We start from the raw sequence: 22,985 nt of genomic DNA on the forward strand, positions 1-22,985 counted from the left end.
CAAGAAGCTTCTTCAGAACTGTTCTTCAGAACTAAAGAAGCTTCTTTTACTCAGCCTGTAAATCACAAGTTTGGCTTCTCCTTCTCCTAGTTCTCTTTTCTCACAGCCACGTGTTCTTTTTGCTCTGTAGTACAAGTTTTAAAAAAAGGAGAGCCAGTTTGGTGATGTGGTTAAAGAATTGGCTAGAAACCAGGAGACTGTGAGTTCTAGCCCTGCCTTAGGCTCAAAGCCAGTCAGTCGGTGACTTCAGGTCAATTGCTTAGTTGTAATTCCAAGGAGAAGGCAAGGATAAACCAATTCCAAAAATGTTGCCAAGAATTACAAAGTCCTGGAGACTATTTGGAGAGGAAAAAAGTAGGTGTAGAAAAAAAACATGCCATCTTCTTGTCCCAGACGTGCTTTTTCCAAAAGGCAACTGGATTTTCTTGAAAACATTTCACTTCTTATCCAAGAAGCTTCTTTAGTTCTGAAGAACAGTTCTGAAGAAGCTTCTTGGATGAGAAGCGAAACATTTTCAAAGAAAAAAACCAAGAACATCCAGTTGCCTTTTGGAAAAAGCACCTTTGGGACAACCATGTCCTGGATGTTTGAGAATCTTCATAGACATGCAATCTTTGTGGTCCTCTTCAATTTCCAAGCTTCCCCAAATAATAATAATAATAATAATAATAATAATAATAATAATAATAATAAGAAGAAGAAGAAGAAGAAGAAGAAGAAGAAGAAGAAGAAGAAGAAGAAGAAGAAGAAGAAGAAGAAGAAGAAGAAGAAGAAGTTGGAAGGGACCTTGGAGGTCATCTAGTCCAACCCCCTGCTCAGGCAGGAAACCCTATACCATTTCAGACAAATGACTGTCCAGTCTCTTCTTAAATCTTCCAGTGTTGGAGCATTCACCACCTCTGGAGGTAGGTTGTTCCACTGGTTGATTGTTCTAACTGTCAGGAAGTTTCTCCTTAGTTCTAGGTTGCTTCTCTCCTTGACTAGTTTCCATCCATTGCTTCTTGTCCTGTTTTCAGGTGCTTTGGAGAATAACTTGGCTCCCTCTTCTTTGTGGCAGCCCCTGAGATATTGGAACACTGCTATCATGTCACCCTTCTCTTCATTAAACTACACATACCCATATGAGTTAATGATAACGAGCACAGTAACTCTGTGAGGTCAATTGAGCAAAAGGACTAGACCAAAGTTCCCAAGACTGATGATGAACTAGAAACCTTGGTTAGCCTGATAGAATAAGTTAACTACTACTTTACGTTAGCTCCCATGTTCTTTCCCTCCCTCTAAAATAGCTGCCAATCCATAACTATTTCTCACATGTAATCCTTTATTAGTAGAAACAACTGGCTTCTCACATCAATTAAAGTTGTTCCATTAGCATTCTCGACCACTCGTTCTAAATAAAGTTACACTTTCCCAGACAGAATTAGTAGTTTTCCAACATTAAAAAAAAATAAGTGAAAGAATAATTTAACAGTAGCTTCTTCTTCACAAGAGGCTGGCGGAGTCATATGTCTGGAAGTTTTCCATTCTGATTCCTGCACTAACCAGTCTGCATGGCTTCGTCCAACTCTTTTAGATTTTTTGGCTAGGGAAAATAAATTCCAGGGAGCAAGTAATATTCCAGATTTTGCCACCGGTTTCTTTTCCTTTCCTTTTTTGGTGTTAAAGCATTTAAATCCTCATAAAAACAGGATATAAGGCAGATATGCCTGTTATTCACTAACTGCATAATTCATTCCTCTCTAATTTTTAGTTCCCAGTGGCCAGCTGGGAAAAAGATCAGTTTTACTGACAATTAAGATACAAAAAGATTCTGTAAGGCATTACATGCATCAAACAAGGATCAATATGCCTAGAAGCTTTATCATTGTGGGATTCTGGTATTCTCTAAGCTTGTTTTCTTGCAGATGTTTCATTACTCAACTAGGCAACATCATCAGTGCACTGATGATATTGTCTACTTGGGTAATGAAATGTCTACAAAAAACGATCAGGTTCAAAGAGTACCATGTACCCCGCAGTTCAACCCTGAGATAAAATATTCTCTTCTATTAGCTTTATAACATTTTCCTTTAACTTAGACTGTCAATTTAAATACCTTTAATTTTAAACCCAACCAGTCAGCATTACTCAGATGTAAAATCTTTTAAATTCCTTTCTGCGGTGTCTGCCTGCTCAGCTTTTACAAAATGCTTTCGTATGTTAAATGCAATGTAGTTAATAAACTACAATGAATGGATATCTTAGACAGTGACAATAAATGTCTAAGCATGTTAACTGTGGTTTAGTTAGCAAGGCATGGTTAAACAATCCATGCTTAGAAAATTGGTTAAGCCCCTTAGGCTAATGCAGGGGTAGGCAACCTTGGCTCTTTTATGACTCGTGGATTTCAACCTCCCAGAATTCCTGAGCCAGCATGGCTCAGCTTGGAAACTCTCCCTTTTCCCTCAGCATGGCTGGCTCAGGAATTCTGGGAGTTGAAGTCCACGAGTCATAAAAGAGCCAAGGTTGCCTACCCCTGGGCTAATGCAACAGATTAAAGAAAACTAACACGGCCTTCTTAAGAGAAAGCCTGATAATCAAAAATTAAAAAGGTACAAACACTGATATATGATACGAATGATCAATTTTGTGGCCATATTCAGTCCCCAAGTTACCTACTCTGTTGCATCTGGAGCATGCCCCTAGAACAGACGTGTCAAACACAAGGCCCGGGGGCCGGATCCGGCCCGCGAAGTGGTTTCGTGTGGCCCGCGAAGCCATCCTGGAAACAGGGAGGGAACAGCCCCCACTGCCTTGGCCCTGGCCCAGAGACCCTCCTCCTGCCAGAGACCCTCAGATCTGTCCCGCTCCTGCCCAGGCCCCCATAGGCACCCTTGATGCCAACGATGTAGAGCTGGCCACGCCCACCCAGTAGGCCATACGCACTCTAGCCACACCCACCCAGTAGGCCATGCCCACCCAGGCCACACCCACCCGGCCCCCTGAGGGAAACCGCCATGCTGATGCGGCCCTCAGTGAAATTGAGTTTGACACCCCTGCCCTAGAATGTAATAGCAAATAAAATTTATTTATCAAATCTATATGCAACCCATCTCACTAACAAGCAACTTAGGGCAGCTTACATGATAAAACGATATAAAAAAAGGTCAAAAATATTAAAAACAATAAACATTAAAATTGGATAAATCAATTCATAGTAGCCTTATTCCACCCACCACCTGTCCTGTTTTCTCTAAAATAACGGCTAAAAAAAGAATACTTCAAGTTTTGTGGTACTTTAGGAGTCTACTTCATTATTATTATTATTATTATTATTATTATTATTATTATTATTATTATTAATAATAATAATAATAATAATAATAATAATAATAATAATTAAATTTTTATACCGCCCTTCTCCCGAAGGACTCAGGGCGGTGTACAGGGCAATAAATATCAAAATATAAATACAAAAGTTAAAAAAGAGATTAAAAAGAATTAAATAATTATGCCCAATAATACAATACTAAAAGTGTGTTAAAACTAAATCCATTGTTGAACATGTTTCTGCCTTGCCGTTCCCAAACTAACTTTGCACAGCCAATTCCACTGCTTTGCTTGCAAATTAAGGCTCACAAACGTCTACAACTTTTGAAGACCCATTTTTTTTAACAGTGAGGTTGGCCCTGCTACCACATGAAACTGCCCGTGCCAGTATACAAGGATAGCTTACCTAAGTTGAGACTGGAGTTTCCCCGCTTTATTTATGAAATCTTCCCAAATTGGGTAACTTCCCTGGAAGAGAAAAAGGACAAAACTTTGATCACTACAAATAATCCCCCCATTTCTGAAAAGTTAAGCAAATTTACAAAAGAGAGAGAGAGAGAGAGAGAAAGAGAGAGAAATACACAGTGGCAATAAACAAACACACAGATAATATTGATCATGTTGTTCTTAAAATACCCAGGATGAAAAACAAGTTTATATCAGCACAGAATAATTTCTTTCTATCAAATTCATACACTAATCTTGACTGTAAGTAGATAAAAATGGAGGCTACTTAGGAATAACCATTTCTCTTTAACTTTACAAAGGGGTTGGGGCAAACAGTGTATTCACACACCAGCACACCACCAACTGAAAATTGTTAAAATTCATTCTAACCAAGCTAGAACCTGGTTAAATGGAATTTTAAATCCATCATCAGCCATAATGGAAAGACATCCAATTCTCAAACATACAGATACAGGTTGTCCTCAGTTTATGACCGGTTGGCTTAGCAATCTCAAAAACATTACTTACAACCCAGATTTGAAGTTTAAATATCTGGGTCCCTGCTCTCACCAGGTCACATGATTGCATTTTGGGTGCTTGGCAACCTGCCTGCATTTATGGCCATTTGCAGCATCCTGTAGTCACATGACCATGATTTACAATGTTGATGATGGAAATAAACATTTACTTCTGGTTTCCAACAAAAACTACCTCATAAAAATGGGTTCAGCTAATGACTACATTCACTTTAGGCGCCCCCAAAAAGTCATAAAATTGGACACTGTCATGTGATGACCTGCTTTACAACATCCCAACTTATGAGCAAAATTGTGGGGTTCAATTACGGTCATAAGTCGAGAACTACCTGTATTCACAAATTTTTAATAGTGGCATTTTTAATAGTGGCATTTTTAAACTGGCAGCAAAGAGCAACACAGGAAAAGGTATATATGAGTGAGTGTTAAGCTGTTTGACCCAATTACCCCTCAAATAATTTTCAAATAATTTTATTGCAGTATCCCCACAAAAAAGCAGACTGTTGTTTTGCGCAAGTGTCTCAGCAGCAGCCCCAAACGGGATCCCCAACTCACAAACAAGCAATGACAAATTATCCTCAGTTTAACCCCCACTGGCCTACTTGCATAGTCGTTTGCTTTCTAGTACAAAGAGATGTGAAATTTGCAGAAATTATAATAATGTGTGGAGAAAAATATCACACCAGGAGCTGTGGAAACAGAGTGAAATTTTTGGAAAAAGTGCATTATTTCTATGGAGCTTCATTTAATTACACTATGAAAAACTCATTATAGAGGCCTGGCTCTAGAGCCAGACCTTGTTATATGTTAACCAACTTTGTTAAATGTTACTCAACATATAAAACAAAATTATTTGGTATATTTGAGACAGAAAGAATAAGTTTGGTCTAGTATTAACATTATGGGCCTAGGAACCAGGAGACTGAGTTCTATTCCAGGCCTTAGGCATAAAAGCTGGCTAGGTGAATTTGGGCCAATCACCAGGAGAGGGTGAGTTCTAGTCCCGTTTTAGGCATGAAAGCCGGCTGGGTGACTTTAGGCCCATTACCAGGAGACAGTGAATTTTATTTCCGCCTCAGGCATGAAAGCTGACTGGGTGACTTTAGGCCAATCACCAGGAGACGGTGAGTTCTAGTCCCGTTTTATGCATGAAAGCCGGCTGGGTGACTTTAGACCAATCACCAGGAGACGGTGAGTTCTAGTCCCGTTTTAGGCATGAAAGTCGGCTAGGCCCATTACCAGGAGACAGTGAATTTTAGTTCCGCCTCAGGCATGAAAGCCGACTGGGTGACTTTAGACCAATCACCAGGAGACGGTGAGTTCTAGTCTCGTTTTAGGCATGAAAGCCGGCTGGGTGACTTTAGGCCCATCACCAGGAGACAATGAATTTTAGTTCCGCCTTAGGCATAAAAGCTGGCTGGGTGACTTTAGGCCCATCACCAGGAGACAGTGAATTTTAGTTCTGCCTCAGGCATGAAAGCTGAATGGGTCACTTTAGGCCAATCACCAGGAGACAGTGAGTTCTAGTCCCACTTCGGGCATGAAAGCTGACCTGGTGACTTTGGACCAATCACCAGGAGACGGTGAGTTTGGACCAGTCATTTTTTCTAGGCCCAACCCACCTCACAGGACTGTTGTTGTGGGGAAACTAGGTGGAAGGAATATTATGTATGTTCCCCATCCTGAGCTATTTGTAAACAATAATAAAGAGGATAAAAAATCAAATAAATAAAATAATGCATTCTTCTAAGTATGAACCACAATTCTTTCCCCCACACCCAAATTTTGAACCACAACGTCTGGAGCAAATGCAACGAGGGCAAGTCAATTCCTAACCCCACTCCCAGCCTCCTAATCCCCTTTCCCCTCAAACTCAGCCCAACTCTGATTTGGTTTTGACAGAAGGCTGCAATTGCTCTGGGGCAATTTGACAACACCTGAATCATTCCGCTTTTCCCAGGAGACACTGCAAGACCCATTAAACAGAGACACTATTCTGTCAAGGATCAGTCACTTCTGGATAATCATGAAACCAGATCGGAGCAACTCTGGGCTGAGCAAAAGATCTGTCAACTGTTGATGATTTTGAAGTACCAAGAAGCAGGCAAAGACTCCCTTCTCTGGCCTCAGCCTCACCTCTTACAGCACAAGCACCAAACAAAACAGCAATTCATTCAGGCATTATCAGATTTCTTGTCTCTCTCTGGTGCATTTTCACTGAGCTTCGAAACCATCCACTTCATTTGTCAGGGCTTTTTTTTTCTTCCTGTTTTTGTTTCTTAACACAACATGAAGCGTTTGCCTATGTTTTCACTGTATTAGATTTCATAACATTTAGTCTAATCCTTTACCTAATTACTTATTTAATCCTCAGATTTATAACCTGCCTTTCTACCTGACAGTCAAGGCAACACACATAGACTTCTCCAACCTTGCTTCCTATCATCAACTCATTGAGCTGAGCTGAGTGGATGACCAAGATCATCCCATTGAGTTTCATGATGGGAGGTAAACTAGGACCTTGACCAGGCCTGTTGTAGCTCAAGAACTTAAACCAATGTACCACAGGTTCAGCAACATCAGAGGATCACATTAAGTGCACCCACAGCATCCTTATTTGCTCTGCTGCTCATAAACTGGACAACTATGTCAACCGCACACTTAGCATACATAATGAAGAGGGGGCTTTGTAGGTATCAATGTAGGTGTATAGACATTTTCTTCCAGGCAAAAAAAGGAAAACCTAGATTCTTACAAATCTATTGCAACATCCTCCCATTCGCTTAACAATATCATCCAGTACTCGAGAAGCTGTCACAGAGATGAGGGGATTGACTTATGCTCCAAAGCACCAGAGGGTGGGACAAGAAGTAATGGGTGAAAACTTGTTAAAGAGAGATCCAACTTAGAACTAAGGAGAAATTTCCTAATAGTGAGAACAATTAATCAATGGAGTTGCTTGCCTCCTGGAGCTGTGGGTGCTCCATCCCTGGAGTTTTTTTTAAAAAAATTTTTGAGTGCAATGGCAAAAGGATGTCGCCTTGAGTAGGGGGCTGGACTAGAAGACCTCCAAGGTCTTTCCAGCTTTATGATTCTTTGTTTTATCCCCTTCACTTAACAAGTGCCAACTGGCTGTGATAATTCTTCCAATCAATCAAACAGAAGATTAATCTCTTATTCATTATACTACAATGCAATTTTCTGCTTCTCTTCATAGTTAACATGCATTTTCATTATGTTCACTTGAGAAAGAAAATCCAGGTGGAAATAACACATGCAACCTAATATAGCAATTATTCTCTCTCAAACCAAAATCAGATGACTCAAATGTCAGGTGATTCAAAACTCAACCTCGAACAAAATAACAAATGAAAAGGGCAATGCTACCTATTGCCACCAAACATTTGATGGGCTCAGGTTTTTCACCCCTAACCTGTATTTTGATTAAGTACTACTCAAGTCATCTTCTTCTGAAACAGGAAGAAACATGTCTAAAACCAAAGGAATATTGACATTCGTCATTAAGAAAACAATCTTATTTAAATATGCTAAATGAAAACTTTCTGAAGAACACCAATTTGAGAATGGTTGCACTAGCATAATCCTAATGTCAAGGAATATTATCACATTGTAAATACCAAGGTTTAAAAAACATACCATCCTAATTAGGTTAAAAGAAGGCTCTTATTTCAGTTAGTTGTACTAGAACTGTAGATGTATGTAGAATGTTGCTTTTTTTCCCCCCACTTTGTTTTCTAAACCTATCAGCTATGCTGTTATGCACATCACAATCTTTTACTCCAAATAAATTACCCTACAATAATTTACTTATTTTCTATCCCTCTGTATTAAATTTAAAGATCAAAAAATTCTTATTAGCCATAAGCTATTAAAGCAACCAAACAGGTTAAAATGGAGATGAATTCATCCCGTGTGGATGATTGAGAGATAACTAATTCAGGTTAATTGCTATGATTCAATTAGTCTTGAATTTACACAACCTTGATTAAATTAAATCAACTGTATTTAGCTGATATACAATTGGAGTTGCAACAATATCTCCAAAGATACAGTTGCCCTAAATGCATTTTTCTGGCTTGTTTGTCCTAACTGTGGAATAAAAGAGATTTAAAGGAAAACTTTATGACTCAAAAAGACATGAGCACTAATCTCGTGCCTGGCCTTTTCTGACCACGAATTTCTTGCACATTCTTTCGTGAGCAGAGAAGAAAATTGCTTTGCTATCTGAAATTAGGAAAAGAAAAGCTTCCCACAGCTGAATTATAAAAAGGTAAAGGTAAAGGTTCCCCCGCACATGCGTGCTAGTCGTTTCCGACTCTAGGGGCCGGTGCTCATCTCCGTTTCAAAGCCGAAGAGCCAGCGCTTGTCCGAGGACGTCTCCGTGGTCATGTGGCCGGCATGACTAGACGCCAAAGGTGCATGGAAGGCTGTTACCTTCCCACCGTAGTGGTCCCTACTTTTCTACTTGCATTTTTACGTGCTTTCGAACTGCTAGGTTGGCAGAAGCTGGGACAAGTAACAGGCGCTCACTCTGTTACGTGGCACTCGGGATTCGACCCGCCAAACTGCCGACCTTCTGATCGACAAGCTCAGCGTCCTAACCCACTGAGCCACCACGTCCCTACTAGCTGAATTATACACACCCCTAAAATATGGCTTCTATTTAGAAATGCTAAGGGGTCCTTGCTGCTCTCTGAGCTTGCTTGTTTTCTTGCAGACCTTTCATTACCCAAACTAGGTAACATGATCAGTGCTGGTATGGGATGCAGTTTGCTGTCAGTTTCCATTCTAGCGACTTGCCTGTCAGTGTTGGTCTTAAGAGATTCTTTGGTTGGACTGTTTACTGTTGGCTCTTTGGCCGTTTACTTGATTGTTGGCCTGGGCCAGCTGGGGGAGGGGGTAAGGGGAACTGGGCTGCACAAGCCGAGGGCTGGCACACACACATGTATGTGCACACAGCCCTTGCACGAATGGTGGGCCAGCATGCACACATGCAGCTCGACTTGCGCGATCTACGCTGATCTGGAACGACGAAAGCTCTGCAAGAAAACAAGCAAGCTCAGAGAGCGTGTCAGCCCTGAGCTACGAATATTCTCCTTTATTAGAGATGCTAAGGAAAGAGCCCCTCTTTTTATACTTTTGCCAGCTATCCTCAGTGGGATATCAGAATTGCATGAGTTGGCAATGTGTTGTGGATTGCAGCTGTAGAAACAATTATCTTAAATAGGCATCTGCTCTAGGTGGGGTAGAAATCACAAATCAGACAGATCATCTCAGGGCAAATCTGCCCATGTGATTCACTGAGCGGGGGTGGGGGGGTGGTATTTTAAATAAATAAAAGTTTATTTGTTTGCACAAGCAGCACACTCATTTTTCCTGCAGAACAAGCTGTTTCCATGCATACTACCCAAGCCTCCCCTCAATTGTTTTTCTGCCTTTATAGCTTCCAATTTTGGGAAGGAAAATTATAGTTACTTAACACCTGACTATTTGCAATTCTTCCCTCTTCCTCCAATGTATTCCAGGTACTCCTAGATTTACGGCCTGCCCATTACAGTCATACATTGACTGTTGTAAATGTGGTCACCCCTATGACCAACTCGATATTATGATGTTTTGCAGTGGTTGTTAAGCAAATCCATTGTTCACTATGGGCCATTTTTGCCAAAACCTGTAAATGCCACCTTGGGCCAAAACCCTCATAAATCAGTCATGTGACTACAGGATGCTGCAAACGGCCATACGTATGATGGGGGGTAGCTACCAGAACTTCAGAATTGAGTTGTAAGTATCTTTTGGGAGGTCCGTTATAGCTTCAAACAGTCACTAAACAACCAGTCATATTGTTTATTTTTTCACACTTACGACCGCTGCAGCGTCCCCATGCTCTCATGATCAAAATTCACACACTTGGCAACTGACTCATATTTATAAGTTGCAGCATCCTGGGGGCATGTGATCACCTTGTGTGACCAACTGACAAGCAAAATCAATGGGAAAGCCAGATTCACTTAACAACCGTGTTACTAACTGAACAACTGCAGTGATTCACTTAAAAACTATGGCACGGAAGTCATTTAACAAATGTTTCACTTACCAATGGAAACTTTGGGCTCAATTATGGTCTTAAGTCAAGGATTACCTGTACCAGCGTTTCTCAACCTCAGCAACTTTAAGATATGGACTTCAACTCCCAGAAATCCCCAGCCAGTATGAATCAGCTAAGAAGCAGCATCTTGTTGCTCAAAGAAAAATCTACCATGCAGGGTGATTTGAACCTTTGTAACCTAAACTGAACATATGAAAATGTTGTACAGAAGAACTTTGCCCACAGAGATACATCAACTTGTGCATTGCTCACTGATTAAGAAATGGGTTTACTTTGTTGCATGACATTTGTTGCATAAATATTTCATTCAATCAATGAGGGGAAAGGCCACTTGCAGAACAGAAAGCAAAGAGCAAATTCCAATCTGTAAAAGATTTGCCACTCTCATGGTTCTTCTAAAACCAGCAGCCCCCAACCTTTTGTGGCTTGGCAGGCAGGCTGAAGGGAGAGGGGAACTGGGTCATGCAACTGGCGGGCCGGCGGCCGACCCACACAAATTGAACTGTGTGTGCATTCCAGTCAGCCACTTAATGATAATAATAATAATAATATATAAAGTTGGAAGGGACCTTGGAGGTCATCTAGTCCAACCCCTTGCTAAGGCAGGAAACCCTATACCATTTCAGGCAAATGGCTGTCAAGTCTCTTCTTAAAAACCTCCAGTGTTGGAGCATTCACCACCTCTGGAGGCAGGTTGTTCCACTGGTTAATTGTTCTAACTGTCAGGAAGTTTCTCCTTAGTTCTAGGTTGCTTCTCTCCTTGACTAGTTTCCATCCGTTGCTTCTTGTCCTGCTTTCAGGTGCTTTGGAGAATAGCTTGACTCCCTCTTCTTTGGGGCAGCCCCTGAGATATTGGAACACTGCTATCATGTCACCCCTCACCCTTCTCTTCATTAAACTACACATACCCAATTCCAGCAACCGTTCCCTATATGTTTTAGCCTCCAGCCCCCTAATCATCTTGGTTGCTCTTCTCTGTACCCTTTCTAGAGTCTCGACATCTTTTTTACATCGTGGTGACCAAACCTGGATGCAGTATTCCAGGTGTGGCCTTACCAAAGCATTGTAAAGTGGTATTAGTACTTCAGTTGATCTTGATTCTATCCCTCTGTTAATGCAGCCTAGCACTGTGTTGGCTTTTTTGGCAGCTGCAGCACACTGCTGGCTCATATTGAAGTGATTGTCTACTAAGACTCCGAGATCCCTCTCACAGTTACTACTATTGAGCAAGGTTAATACTTGGACAGCCCAATTCGAATAAGCCAGGCCCAGTAGTAGGCCGCAGCCCAGGGTTTCGGGACCCCTGTTTTAAACCATCTGTCTTTTCACGAAATTCCGATTCGCAATGCCTTTCCATCTAGTTATCAATTTGAGGAGTGGGGGGGAATCACAAGGTGAAGCAGAGTTCTTAACAATTTGGCAAAATGCCCATCCATGAAATTTCAATGATGTTACTGACAACAATATAATGTGTTGGCTTATACAAGCAGTCCTCAATTGGGGACTACAAGTGCTGCAGCTGCCAACTGGAAAATCACGGGACCATGACCGGCTTACAACCTCGCTTTCCTTTTGGTCATTAAATGAAACGTCCCATGATTTGTGACTCACAGGGTTGATGTAGCAGAAACTAGGAAAATGAAACATCGCATATGCTCTGCTGAGCTCCTGAATATCTAAAAATATCTAATTAATACATCTGGCCTGCCTTCCTTGATAAGTACTTGCTTTAACAGATTTTATCCTGGTATGATCCAGCTTGATGAAGAGATGCAAAAATTTTCAACATTAGCTATATCACCTATAATTTTAAGCTACTAAACTTGGGTCATCCTTCTGCCATTATCCTAAAAAAGTTAAAAAACACTGGGCTTCTGATGCCATGTCTTATGATTGTACGATGCATTTAACTGACTTCAGATAAGTTGTTTTAGAGCCCTCCAGAGCCACAATGCAACATTAAAGAGCTTATATCTGATCAAGCATCCCTCTTTCCATGCATTAATTTCCCTATGTGTACAACTACACAAACATTATCAAAGGCTAATATATATTCCCATAGCAATTGACAAGGAATTCCTTGCAAAAACTCATTGCGTAAAACTCTTTTGGGGTATAATGTTGGACTCGGCAGCGAAGAAAATCCTTTTAAGAACAGCATTTTCCAATCTTGCATACTTCCCAGGCAACCTCTGACAAGCCAAGTCAATGGGGCAAACTGGACTCACTGAACAACTGGGTGATTCACTTAACGAGTGTGACAAACTGTGGCACAAAAAGGTCATAAAATCTGGCACGACTCACTTAACAAATTCTAGTCCCAATTGTGGCCGTAAATCCAGGACTGCCTTTATTTCCGAAAGCTGTTGCAATGGCCTGAGCTGCTAACAATGACTGTAGAATAGTAGCTGAACTAAACCCATATTTCTAGATCGTCTGTGTGTGTACGCGCGTGTGTGTGTTTGTGTGTAACTATGGCAACTTTATAACCTGTGGGCTTCAACTCCCAGAATCCCTCAACTAGCATCCCTAGCAGGATTCCCAGGAATTCTGGGAGTTGAAGTCCACAGGTCGTAAAATTGCCACAGTTGCCCACCCCTGTTCTAGAACATGATGCAAAGAAGGGAAGATTTTGCTCTGGAAGTTGTCTTCTGTTCCTTAGGGAGTATGCCTCCTCCATCCACAGCAACTGCCCGAATATCTAAAAATAGCTAACCCCGTTTACTCAGCAATGCCATTGGTTTAAAGAAACCCTGATGTGCGACAGCTGCTCAGTTGATTGTTTCCAAGATCAACACTCAAGATCAGAGGAGAGAAATCAGAAGGGTGTTTTCCCCCCCCCCTCCTCCCCTCTTTCCAAGCCTGAAAAGAAACATACTGCAGCTGTTTATAGTGGCGAAGAAATGCAGAACAAGGAACACCAGTTGGTTGCACATAATTACAAACAAACAAGTGAACAATCAGCTGTATTTTGAATCAATACAATGTGCTGGCAAAAAAAAAAAAATCTCCTCCAGGAGGAGGAGGAGGAGGAAAGAACTGCAGAATAAAGAAATAAGGACAGGTCAATGTAATGTGATAAAATCAAAGTGTGAATTGTTAAAATGCAACTGCTCTCTCTCTATATATTATACGTGTGTCTGTTTCTCTGTGCTATTAAAAATTAAATGGTATATAGGACGACACCCCCACACACACAACACATCCACTATTATAAGCATCATAATTATACTAACAGAACATAAACTGTGTGTGAAAAATCACGCTGCAGATTCTGTGAATAACAACTACTGGGAGTCCTTGACTTATAACTTATAAATGAGCCCAGAATTACAGACATAATTTGTGCCAATAGTTAAAACAGGTCTGACAGACCTGATTTTACAACATTTTTTTGCAGCAGTCATTAAGTAACTGCAGAGGTCATAAAGAAAATGTGGCGGTCCCAATGCAAATGCCACAGTCGTTAAGCAAACCCATTGTCCATAATCAACATTTTCTGCCAGAAACTGGAAGTAAATGGTGGTTTGTGGCAAAAACCCCCCCAACAACCTATAAATCTTGGTCAGTGACTATGAAACGCTGCAAATAGCAGTAAATGCAGGCTGACTGCCAAGCACCCAGAATAAGATTCAGTGACTGCAGGGGTGGGGGTGGTGAGATGGCCATTGGAACTTCAAATCCGTGTTGTAACCATCTTTGGGGGAATCTGTTGTAACTCTGAATGGTCACTAAGCGATGAATTGTAAGTCAGGGACTACCTGCAATGCAGCAAAGGCTGAATGTTTCATACTAAGCGTGCCTGGCTGAGGAATTCTGGGAGCTGAAGTCCACAAGCCTCCTTAAGTAACACCAGCTGCCTGCAATTAGTGCAGGTTCGAGTCCCACCAGGCTCAAGGTTGACTCAGCCTTCCATCCTTCCCAGGTAGGTAAAATGAGGACCCAGATTGTTGGGGGCAATTAAGCTGACTTTGTAATAATGCCGCTTGGGGTGTGTGTGAAAGCCCTAATAAGCAGGCATATACATAGAATGAAGGCTACTGCTAAGCTTGTAAGCCGCCCTGGGTCTTCGGAGAAGGGTGGGATATAAATGGAATTAAAATAAAATAAAATAAATAAAATAAGTGTTGCTGTGTTCAGAGTAGCTTTTTCCAAAGTAAGCATTAACAAAGAAAAATACGGGTTTGAGAAGAGAATAACTGCAGCTCCGCAAAAAAGTATTTGCCCCCTTTCAAGATTTTGTTTTTCTCTGCCACTATAGTTACCAGAGGTTAACCAGATGAACGGAAATTCTGTTTGTTGCTTTTTTTTTCTTAAACCAAGTCATCCAAAATACAGCATGTTAGTGTGAACGGGTAATAATCCCTTTAAATTCAGGCTGAGTTCACCACCTTTTGCTGTAATAACTAGATAAGCAAACACTTTTTTGTAATTGGGAAGATTCATGTCTCTGGTTTGAATTTTAATCCATTCCTCCATGGTGATGATCTGCTTCCACGTTTGAGTTCTGGCATGAACAGCTCATTTGGGACCCTGATCCCACCCTTTCATGGGGTCTCAATTCAGGCTTTGACATGGCTGTTTCAAAATATCAAAGTCATCTTCTTATGGATTGCTTTTATGTTGCTTTTATGTTGAGATCTTTGTCTGGCTGATGGTCCACTGCATGTGGATGAACAGATACCCTAATACTGGTACTGCAGAGCTCTCAACAGTGGAAAGTAGTACAGATCCTGACACAGACAAAAAGTCTTTCTGTGTCATCCTTAGCAGCTAACATGAGCATCTTAATGTGAAGAACTGTGTTTTGTTCTCTGGCAGATAAGTGCAATGTTCATTGAGCTTAAAAAGTTCCACTTTCAATTCACAAAATTCAATTCTGTGGAGTATTCATCCAGACATATGGAGATTCATCCAGTGCTTAAGATAACCATTAATGTTCTTCTGAGTGAGCAATAGATTTTGTCCAGCTACGCCCCATGGACCTCTATTTGATCCAGTGCTTTCCTGATACTGGAGTCATAAATGCCAATTTTGGGCCTACAGATAACTGATGTTATTCTGGAATGCTTTGTGGGTTTCTCAAAAAGATTATATGCTGAGCTCCTGGAGTTATTTTGAGCGCATGGCTATTCTTGGGAAGACTCACTACTGCCCTAAATTTTCTCGCTCTCAAGACAATGTCTCTATATATAGACCAATGGAGATCCAGAATTTTAGAAATGATTTTGTAATCTATCCAGGGAGATAAGCATCAATGATCCCACTTTTCTAAAGAAGGCTCCATAAATTTCTGCTGAGTGGGTCAAGATGTACCTTTACAATCCCTGTGGTAAGAACTCCACAGTGATGATAGGAGCCAAAATTTAAATTGCAGAGCTGTCCATATTTAATTTACCAACGTAAAGGGGTTTTTATACTGGCCTACCGCATGTTAGATTGTTTCATTTAATGTAATAAATGAAATTAAAACTTCACTCTGGAACTAGTTGTACATTCATATTTTTATATATAAACTCCCCATTTACGACCATGTAATCCCTTAATTTGGGGGAGCGTCAGGGTACTTGAGCTGAGCTGGCCGGATACCCTTCCTGATGCCTATGTGGAGTTCACAGCAGAAATTTGTTCTTTGTGTGCAGAGAAATACCTGCCATCACCTAGGATTGAACTCTCAACTTTCCAAGTGGGAAGCAGGAGTCTTCATCATTAAACCACCATGCTATGTTCTTATAATAATGCCGCTTGGGGGGGGTGTGTGAAAGCCCTAATAAGCAGGCATATACATAGAATGAAGGCTACTGCTAAGCTTGTAAGCCGCCCTGAGTCTTCGGAGAAGGGCGGGATATAAATGGAATTAAAATAAAAATAAATAAATAAATAAATAAATGATGTTCTAATAGCATTCAGTGGCAAAGGGGAAAATATTCCAGTGAATACTTTTTCAGTGATCAGGGTCTATTTAGCTAAGACAGACAAAAGACTGTTGAAGGTAAAAATGACCTCAAACAAAATAAAAATAGTAAAAAGGCCCCTCAACCCTACCCTTAAAGAAAAAACAGAGTTGCAAGTAATGCACTTTAGAATATATGGCTCAAGGCAAGAATGGAGACTGAGCCATTGTTCCCAATATTACTATGTGTTAACAGGGACACGGGTGGGTTTTTACCACTGGGTTCTCAAATGCTTAGAAGAATCCACCAAGCAAAATCATAAACTTTTGGTTAGGATGTCTATGGAGATTCTCAATCACGGTTGTCCAAAGGTGCTTTTCCAAAAGGCACGTGGACTTTCTTGGTTTTTTTCTTTGAAAATGTTTGGTTTCTCATCCAAGACATTTCTTCACTTCAGAACTGAAGAAGCTTCTTGGATGAGAAGCAAAACGAAAAGAAAAAAAACCCCAAGAAAGTCCACTTGCCTTTTGGAAAAGCAGCTTTGGGGCATTTGGTTGGAACCAGTTATCAATCTTTGATGCACCTGCCCATACGAACCCTAATTAAGGGAGTTAGGACAGAGTAACTATCACCAGAATTATTATTTCTTTAACTATAGGCTAACATAATGTTAAGCAGACAAGACAGGCAACAAAATATTAACCACATTTTTGTATTCACACAGTGAAAAGTTCTCTTGCCTTTCAGTGAATGTAGGAGTGGACGCAAATCATTTTTATCTTATTAGTGGTTACCCCCTCAGGCTAAAACCCTTTTTTCTATTCCTTAAAATAGCCTTTGGAAGAAAAGATGTTTAAAACACATTGGGCTATAAAACTTCCCTTATTTGGTGATTTTGCATATGTTGGGGAGAATTCTTTTGACCCTGATCCAACATAAACTTGGGAAAATGAGACTAGGTTGAGTTTAAAACATTGAAAGCAGCATTTTCTCACACACTTAAAAAAAAGTTGCAATGGGATCCAACTAGAGCAGGCATGTCAAATTCGCGATGTCGCACAACATATCGCGAGTTTTTCCCCATTGCCGGCAATGGGGTGGGCGCAGTTTCGGAGTGACGCATCCGGCCCGCGGGCCAGCAGTTTCACATGCCTGAACTAGAGTGCCCGTAAGAGGTCAGCAATTTATGTACTCAGTGACAATTTTTACCACAACTTTACACCATATGACCTGTATATTTCTATGTTCAGGGGATCCCAGTTCAATGTACTGCAACCTTGAATTATTTCAAGGTGTGTGTTGTTGTTTTTTAAAGAAGAGCATGAAATTTCTGCCAAGTTTTCAGACAGTAGCTACTTTTCAATACTCTGGATTTTCTTCAGATCATATAAATCCATAATCAATGCAGTTCTTCAGCTGGCACTCAACCTAAGCTTGCACAACACATTCAACCATGTTCTAGCATGGCTTGTTGAATAAATTATATATGGATGGTTCACTCAACACAGTACATATATGTATATAGTTGACATTTTTAATCCTGGAAGTGTCATTTGCTATTACAAAGCTTGTGAAAAGAGGGAATGTTTAGTTTAATCTAAACTAAAAACTACTTTAAGATCTGTAACATCTGAAATTATGTTTAAAGTTTCCAAACTTTTTGTTTCAATAAAATTAGAATATTCAGTGAGTAGCAAGTAGAATTATCAGAGGTTCTTTAGCTAAAATATTGTCCACATTTTCTTGTGCATCTTAAAACAGCTTACCACAGTGCGTCTCAAACATATCAATTGTTAAGATGTGTGGACCTCAATTCCCAGAATGCCCCAGAAAATAAGGCTGGGAGTTGAAGTCCACACATCTTAAAATTGCCAAGGTTGAGAAGCACTGGCTTAACCTGTCAGTATTTAGGATCAATAGGAAAGGTTAAAAATGAAATCTGAAGACTGTTACCAAAACAGAAAACTTAGAATGTGGACAGCTGGCAGATTTTTAGTACCAGAAAAAAGATAAAAAGGGCACCAATACCCAAATCAATACTTCAACTGAGAAGGACAGTGTAACAAATCAGAATTTTTAAGACACTGAAGTCTTTTGAGGGCCTAATTAACATGCTACTGCCATTTAAGTTTGGAGGCCTCTGTTCTGCACAAAGATAAATCTATCCATTATTTCGCAAAGGTGATAACTCAACTGGAGGAGTTAAAACCATGTCCAACAAGCTTGGACAGGACACGGTGTTCAACAGGATTTGTCCTTGCCTTGACTTGTCAAAGCTACACCCCACAGGTATCCTGTGACAGGTAATACTAGAGGTTCTTTGGTTTTCAATCCGTCAGGCGGAACGGATACCTGCAAATATTTAAAGCTACATTCTGAAATATTTAAAGTGCATCCAAGAGGCCCATGTTTATTTCAGCAAAAGGACTGCCCTCACTGAAAACAGATTGGGTCAAGTGGGCTTGAGGGGGAAGGAAGGAGCTGCCTGCTAACTCTGCCTGACAATAGAAAACCAGATATGTCAGGTTTTTGTTAGAATTGTGCAATTCCATACAGCCATTTAGTTAAAACAAAGCAATGCTGATACTGCCATGGAAAGAAACATCTTATCTTAAGTTCTCTCATCAGTTCAAGCATGCATCCTAGTGAGTCTGCATTTTGTTTCTATTTGCCTGCTAATAATCTATTGCCAGACACACAGCCTTTTCAAAATACTTTTGTACGATTATCTGACCCATTACCCATCCACTTTTTTTTCTCTCTTTTTTTTTTCTGTGTCTGGAAAAAAAGGTCAAGTCCTTCACTCCTGTGTCACATGTACTGATAAGCAAACCCCACTGGATTTAATGATTCTTACTCTCAAATATATGTGCAAGGGATTACAGCCAAAATAAGCCCTGCTCATGCCCCCAATTAGCAAAGTCAGTAGGGCTGGATCTATGTGTTGGAAACGGCCTGCTTTAGCAAAAGGGCTGGGCATTTGAGAAGGCAACTTCTAGTCCAGAAAAGTTTATATGGGGTGGCAAATTTGCTTGTCTTTAAGGAGCCACAGGACTGTTCTGATCTGCAATTGCTAAGAGCCTAGCACAGCTCCCCCTTCTGGAGTGTATCAGCAAATATTGTCTAAAAATGACATCACAAGATTAAAAACAGATCAAAAATCTTGACTTCTCCATGAATTTTCCCCCTAACAAATGCAGATCAAAATGGCACTCCGTTACTGTAGCTCCAATTTATTTCTGTTACCAGACCTCAGTAAATAAGTAAACACATGCTCCCAGGTGTGGAGGCGTTCCAGGTGTACACACTATCAATTGCAAGTAGCCACAGAACAAGATTTTCCCAAACTGATGTTGCTTCCTGTTTAAGAAAGGGAATAAAAAGCTCCGGCTTTTAGCATTGCCTACTTATAGTCCATCTGGCGGAAGAAGGCATCTGTTAAAGCAATTCCATAGCTGAAATGGACTTAATGAAAATGATTACAGGTTTTGCTCTGGACCTCCTTCCCCAGAGATTTTACATGCCGTTCAACAAAGAGAGATCTGGGATTCAGCCACACCACAAAGAGTTCATTATGACAAGACTCCTGACATACTTTTCCTCCCATTCATTATGGAAGCAAGCAGCACTGTTAACATCTGCAGAGACCTGCTCAGATGGCAGTACAAAAGAATCCAGTTTTAAAGGTTCTTTTTTTTTTAAAAAAAAAGAAAACAGTGGAATTAGGCCCACTGTCTGATTAACACTGCTCATGGGGACTCTTCCCACTCAACCAATCAATGCACTTCCAAAATCCTGGAGGGGGGGTTGCCAAAAGAAGCAGAGAGAGAAAATAAAAAGAATCCATCTTCCATGCTATTAAAAGCTGTACTTCTAAGTATTCAAAAATGCCACCGTCAGTTGAATTTTGACTATTTATTTCTTCAGCTTCATGCTTCCCTTTTTTTAAAAAGAAAAAAAAACTCCACATTTTCTCCAACTGCAATCTCAGCTTTTCAGTTGTGCAATTCAGCTGAAATAACTGGGAATTATTTCTGCAACCCCACCTCGACCTCAATGGATGCAAGTTAGTTTTAAATATTAAGGATCTGCAGCCTGGCAAACAAAACCTTGCTATACTAATCCGTAGGGATTTGAACAGAAGCTGGCACTATCATGGACCTTGTATTGCCACACATACATGACCATATGGAATTGTTTTATATCACTATTACTTGTCCCTTCTTGCTCCCTACAGTTTACTTGGGCTGGCACAGCTTGCCAAATGCTCAGAGATCTTTCATGTGCCTTTAAAGGGAGATGCACAAAAGTTTAAATGCGTAACACACCTCGCCTATGTGGTTCTTCCCCCTTCACAACTAAAAGCCAGGTAACTGTGAGCCTTGAGCCCAATGTGACTGGGCTTCACTGTGGACAGCACTGGGAACAAGTCACACTTATTGCATTTTATGGCTGAAGTGACTTCCTTTACTGCAATTCTGGGCTCACACTGTCCAGCTGTGTCTAAGTACTGGCCAAAAGGAACTAAGGGATTTCATTTAGGTGAGTGGACAAATAGGACAGCATAAGAATGAGGGCACTTAAGTTGTCCACTAGAATCAAGCAGAACTGGGGCAGGAAAGACCACAGACCATTTTTTCCATCAGCCTCTTGGGAAAAAGCTTTTTTAAAAAAACACCTGGTTTTAATTTTAATTTGTTAGCTTTTTATTATCCTACCTTTCATTCAATGGTGTTCTCATTGTGCCCTCCTTTCATTTTTTCCCCCCACAATCACAACCCAGGCAGAGAGAAAACAAGTGATTCAGTGTCACCCCAGACAGACTTTCCTGGGTTCTCACTATCTAAAAAACTATTTCCATGAATAACTTCTCAGCCAGCCACTTATACAAAAAAAAACCAGGCCAGCGTCTTTTATACAAAACCAGCACATACCATGAAAGGACTCAGGTTGTCTTTTTCCCCCCAAAAAAACATCTGGGCACTGGCATGATTTATCACAGCAAACCCCATCCTAATTCTTTTTACGGTATTCCCAAAGCGTGGAAAAGGGAGTCATAAAACCAACGGCCCTGGCTCCATTAAGTCTCCCAACAGTTGATTCTCCAAAGGTATCTTGCCACCGACTATGGAAGTTCCATTGTCAAACCGTCGGAAAACTCGGGCCATGTTAAAATACATCCATTTCTAACGTATGCCTTTGCAGTATCTCACGTCTTTTATCGTGACATCGGGAAGGGCAGCGCGAGCATTTGAACAATGCGTAAATACGATGTTCACACCCGACGTTGCCGAACCTTCCCTTCGATCCAGATTAAAGCAGAGCGACGGAGAGGAGGTGTAACTCTTAAAAAATAAATAAATAACCAATACACAGACTCGAAACGCTTTCTTTCTCGGGATGCCAGAGGCTTTTGGCTGCGCCCTTTCGGCTCGAAAAGGCCATTTATTCAGCACTCCAGCAGACCAGGGAAATCCTGGGCCAGCAGCAGGGAAACGGGGTGCCACCGGGAGGCACCCCTGGAGCCCAACCAAGGCCCTGGTCGGGGCAAGGCAGGGCTCCCTCCGTGCGCTGGGAACGAGCCATTTGGCGCTTCGCTGCCTGCTTAGCGACCCACCCAGCCAGCCAGCCACTTCCTCGAGTCAGGTGGGACGAAGGAGAGCCGTTCTCCTGCGCAGGTTTGCAAAAGGCGGCGGGGTTCGAGGGGCTATTCTTTCACACACACACACACACACACACCGCGTCCCCCCTTATCCGGTGCCCCCCCCGCCCCGCCGGCCCCCTTACCTTCATATCACTGATGGTGGTCTGGAAGAGCCCCCCAAGGGCGCTGCATTCCTTCTCGATCACCGCCTCCATCTTTCTGCCCCCCAGCTTCCGAGGACCCCCCCAAAGCCAACGACTGGGGGCGATCTTCTCTTCTACGCGTTCCCACCCCCACCCCAGCCCAGCCCAGCCCAGCCCAGCCCTTTCCCCCCAATCGGAGCCTCTCGGCCTTTGGGGATCCCGACCAGGCGGGGAGGCAGACTAAAAAGGCAGCCGTCTAAAGGCGGGAGGAGGGAAAATCCCGAGGTTTGGCTCGCTCCCGATGCCCGACGCAAAAAAAGGCGAAGAAGGGAAGCTCGCAATTCGGGCAGGCAAGGCAGGCTTGGCTTGGCTCGGCTTTCTCGCCCGCGCCAACTCCCCTCTCTTGGCTTGCAGCCGGGCGATTCCGAGTTTTAAGCGCAGCTCCTAGCAACCCCGAGGAAAATCCCACGGATGGGGGTGGGGAGGCGGAATTAAGGCGCTTGCAAGCCCTCCACGCGAGGGCAGAGACCAACCCCACGAACGGCCATCCTGGCTCATGCCCGCGCAAACCAGCAACTCCGATCTAGACCCGGGAGGAGGAGGAGGAGGAGGAGGAGGTTCAACAGAAAGGAGGCGAGCGAGCGAACAACGCCTCGGATGCACCAGCCGCTCTTCTGCCGCCCACAGCAGCCCCCCTCCCTCGCAAGCCGCTATTCGTTTAGCAGCTGAGGATCCGATTTTGCCAACAACAACAACCACCAAAAAAAAAATACCCGGGGATTTTTTTGGGGGGGGTGGAGAGGAGGCCGCGGGGCGGAGAGAGAGAGAGAGAGAGAGAGAGAGAGAGAGAGAGAGAGCTACCAAGTCTGCGCCTTGCTC

At 41.9% G+C, this 22,985-nt stretch overlaps 1 protein-coding gene across 1 annotated transcript in view; it reads right to left on the reverse strand.

Annotated features, from left to right (window-relative positions):
- Positions 1 to 22,742, reverse strand: part of MTSS1 (MTSS I-BAR domain containing 1) — a 155,585-nt gene extending 132,843 nt beyond the window's left edge. Inside the window, 2 exon segments of the mRNA XM_083357612.1 lie at positions 3,719 to 3,780; positions 22,107 to 22,742. Of these exon segments, the coding sequence (XP_083213738.1) occupies positions 3,719 to 3,780; positions 22,107 to 22,178 (134 nt within the window). The 5' untranslated portion in view covers positions 22,179 to 22,742.
- Between the last annotated feature and the right edge of the window lie 243 nt (positions 22,743 to 22,985).

This window comes from Vipera ursinii, assembly GCF_947247035.1.
Source record: "Vipera ursinii genome assembly, chromosome: 3".
Taxonomy (NCBI): domain Eukaryota; kingdom Metazoa; phylum Chordata; class Lepidosauria; order Squamata; family Viperidae; genus Vipera; species Vipera ursinii.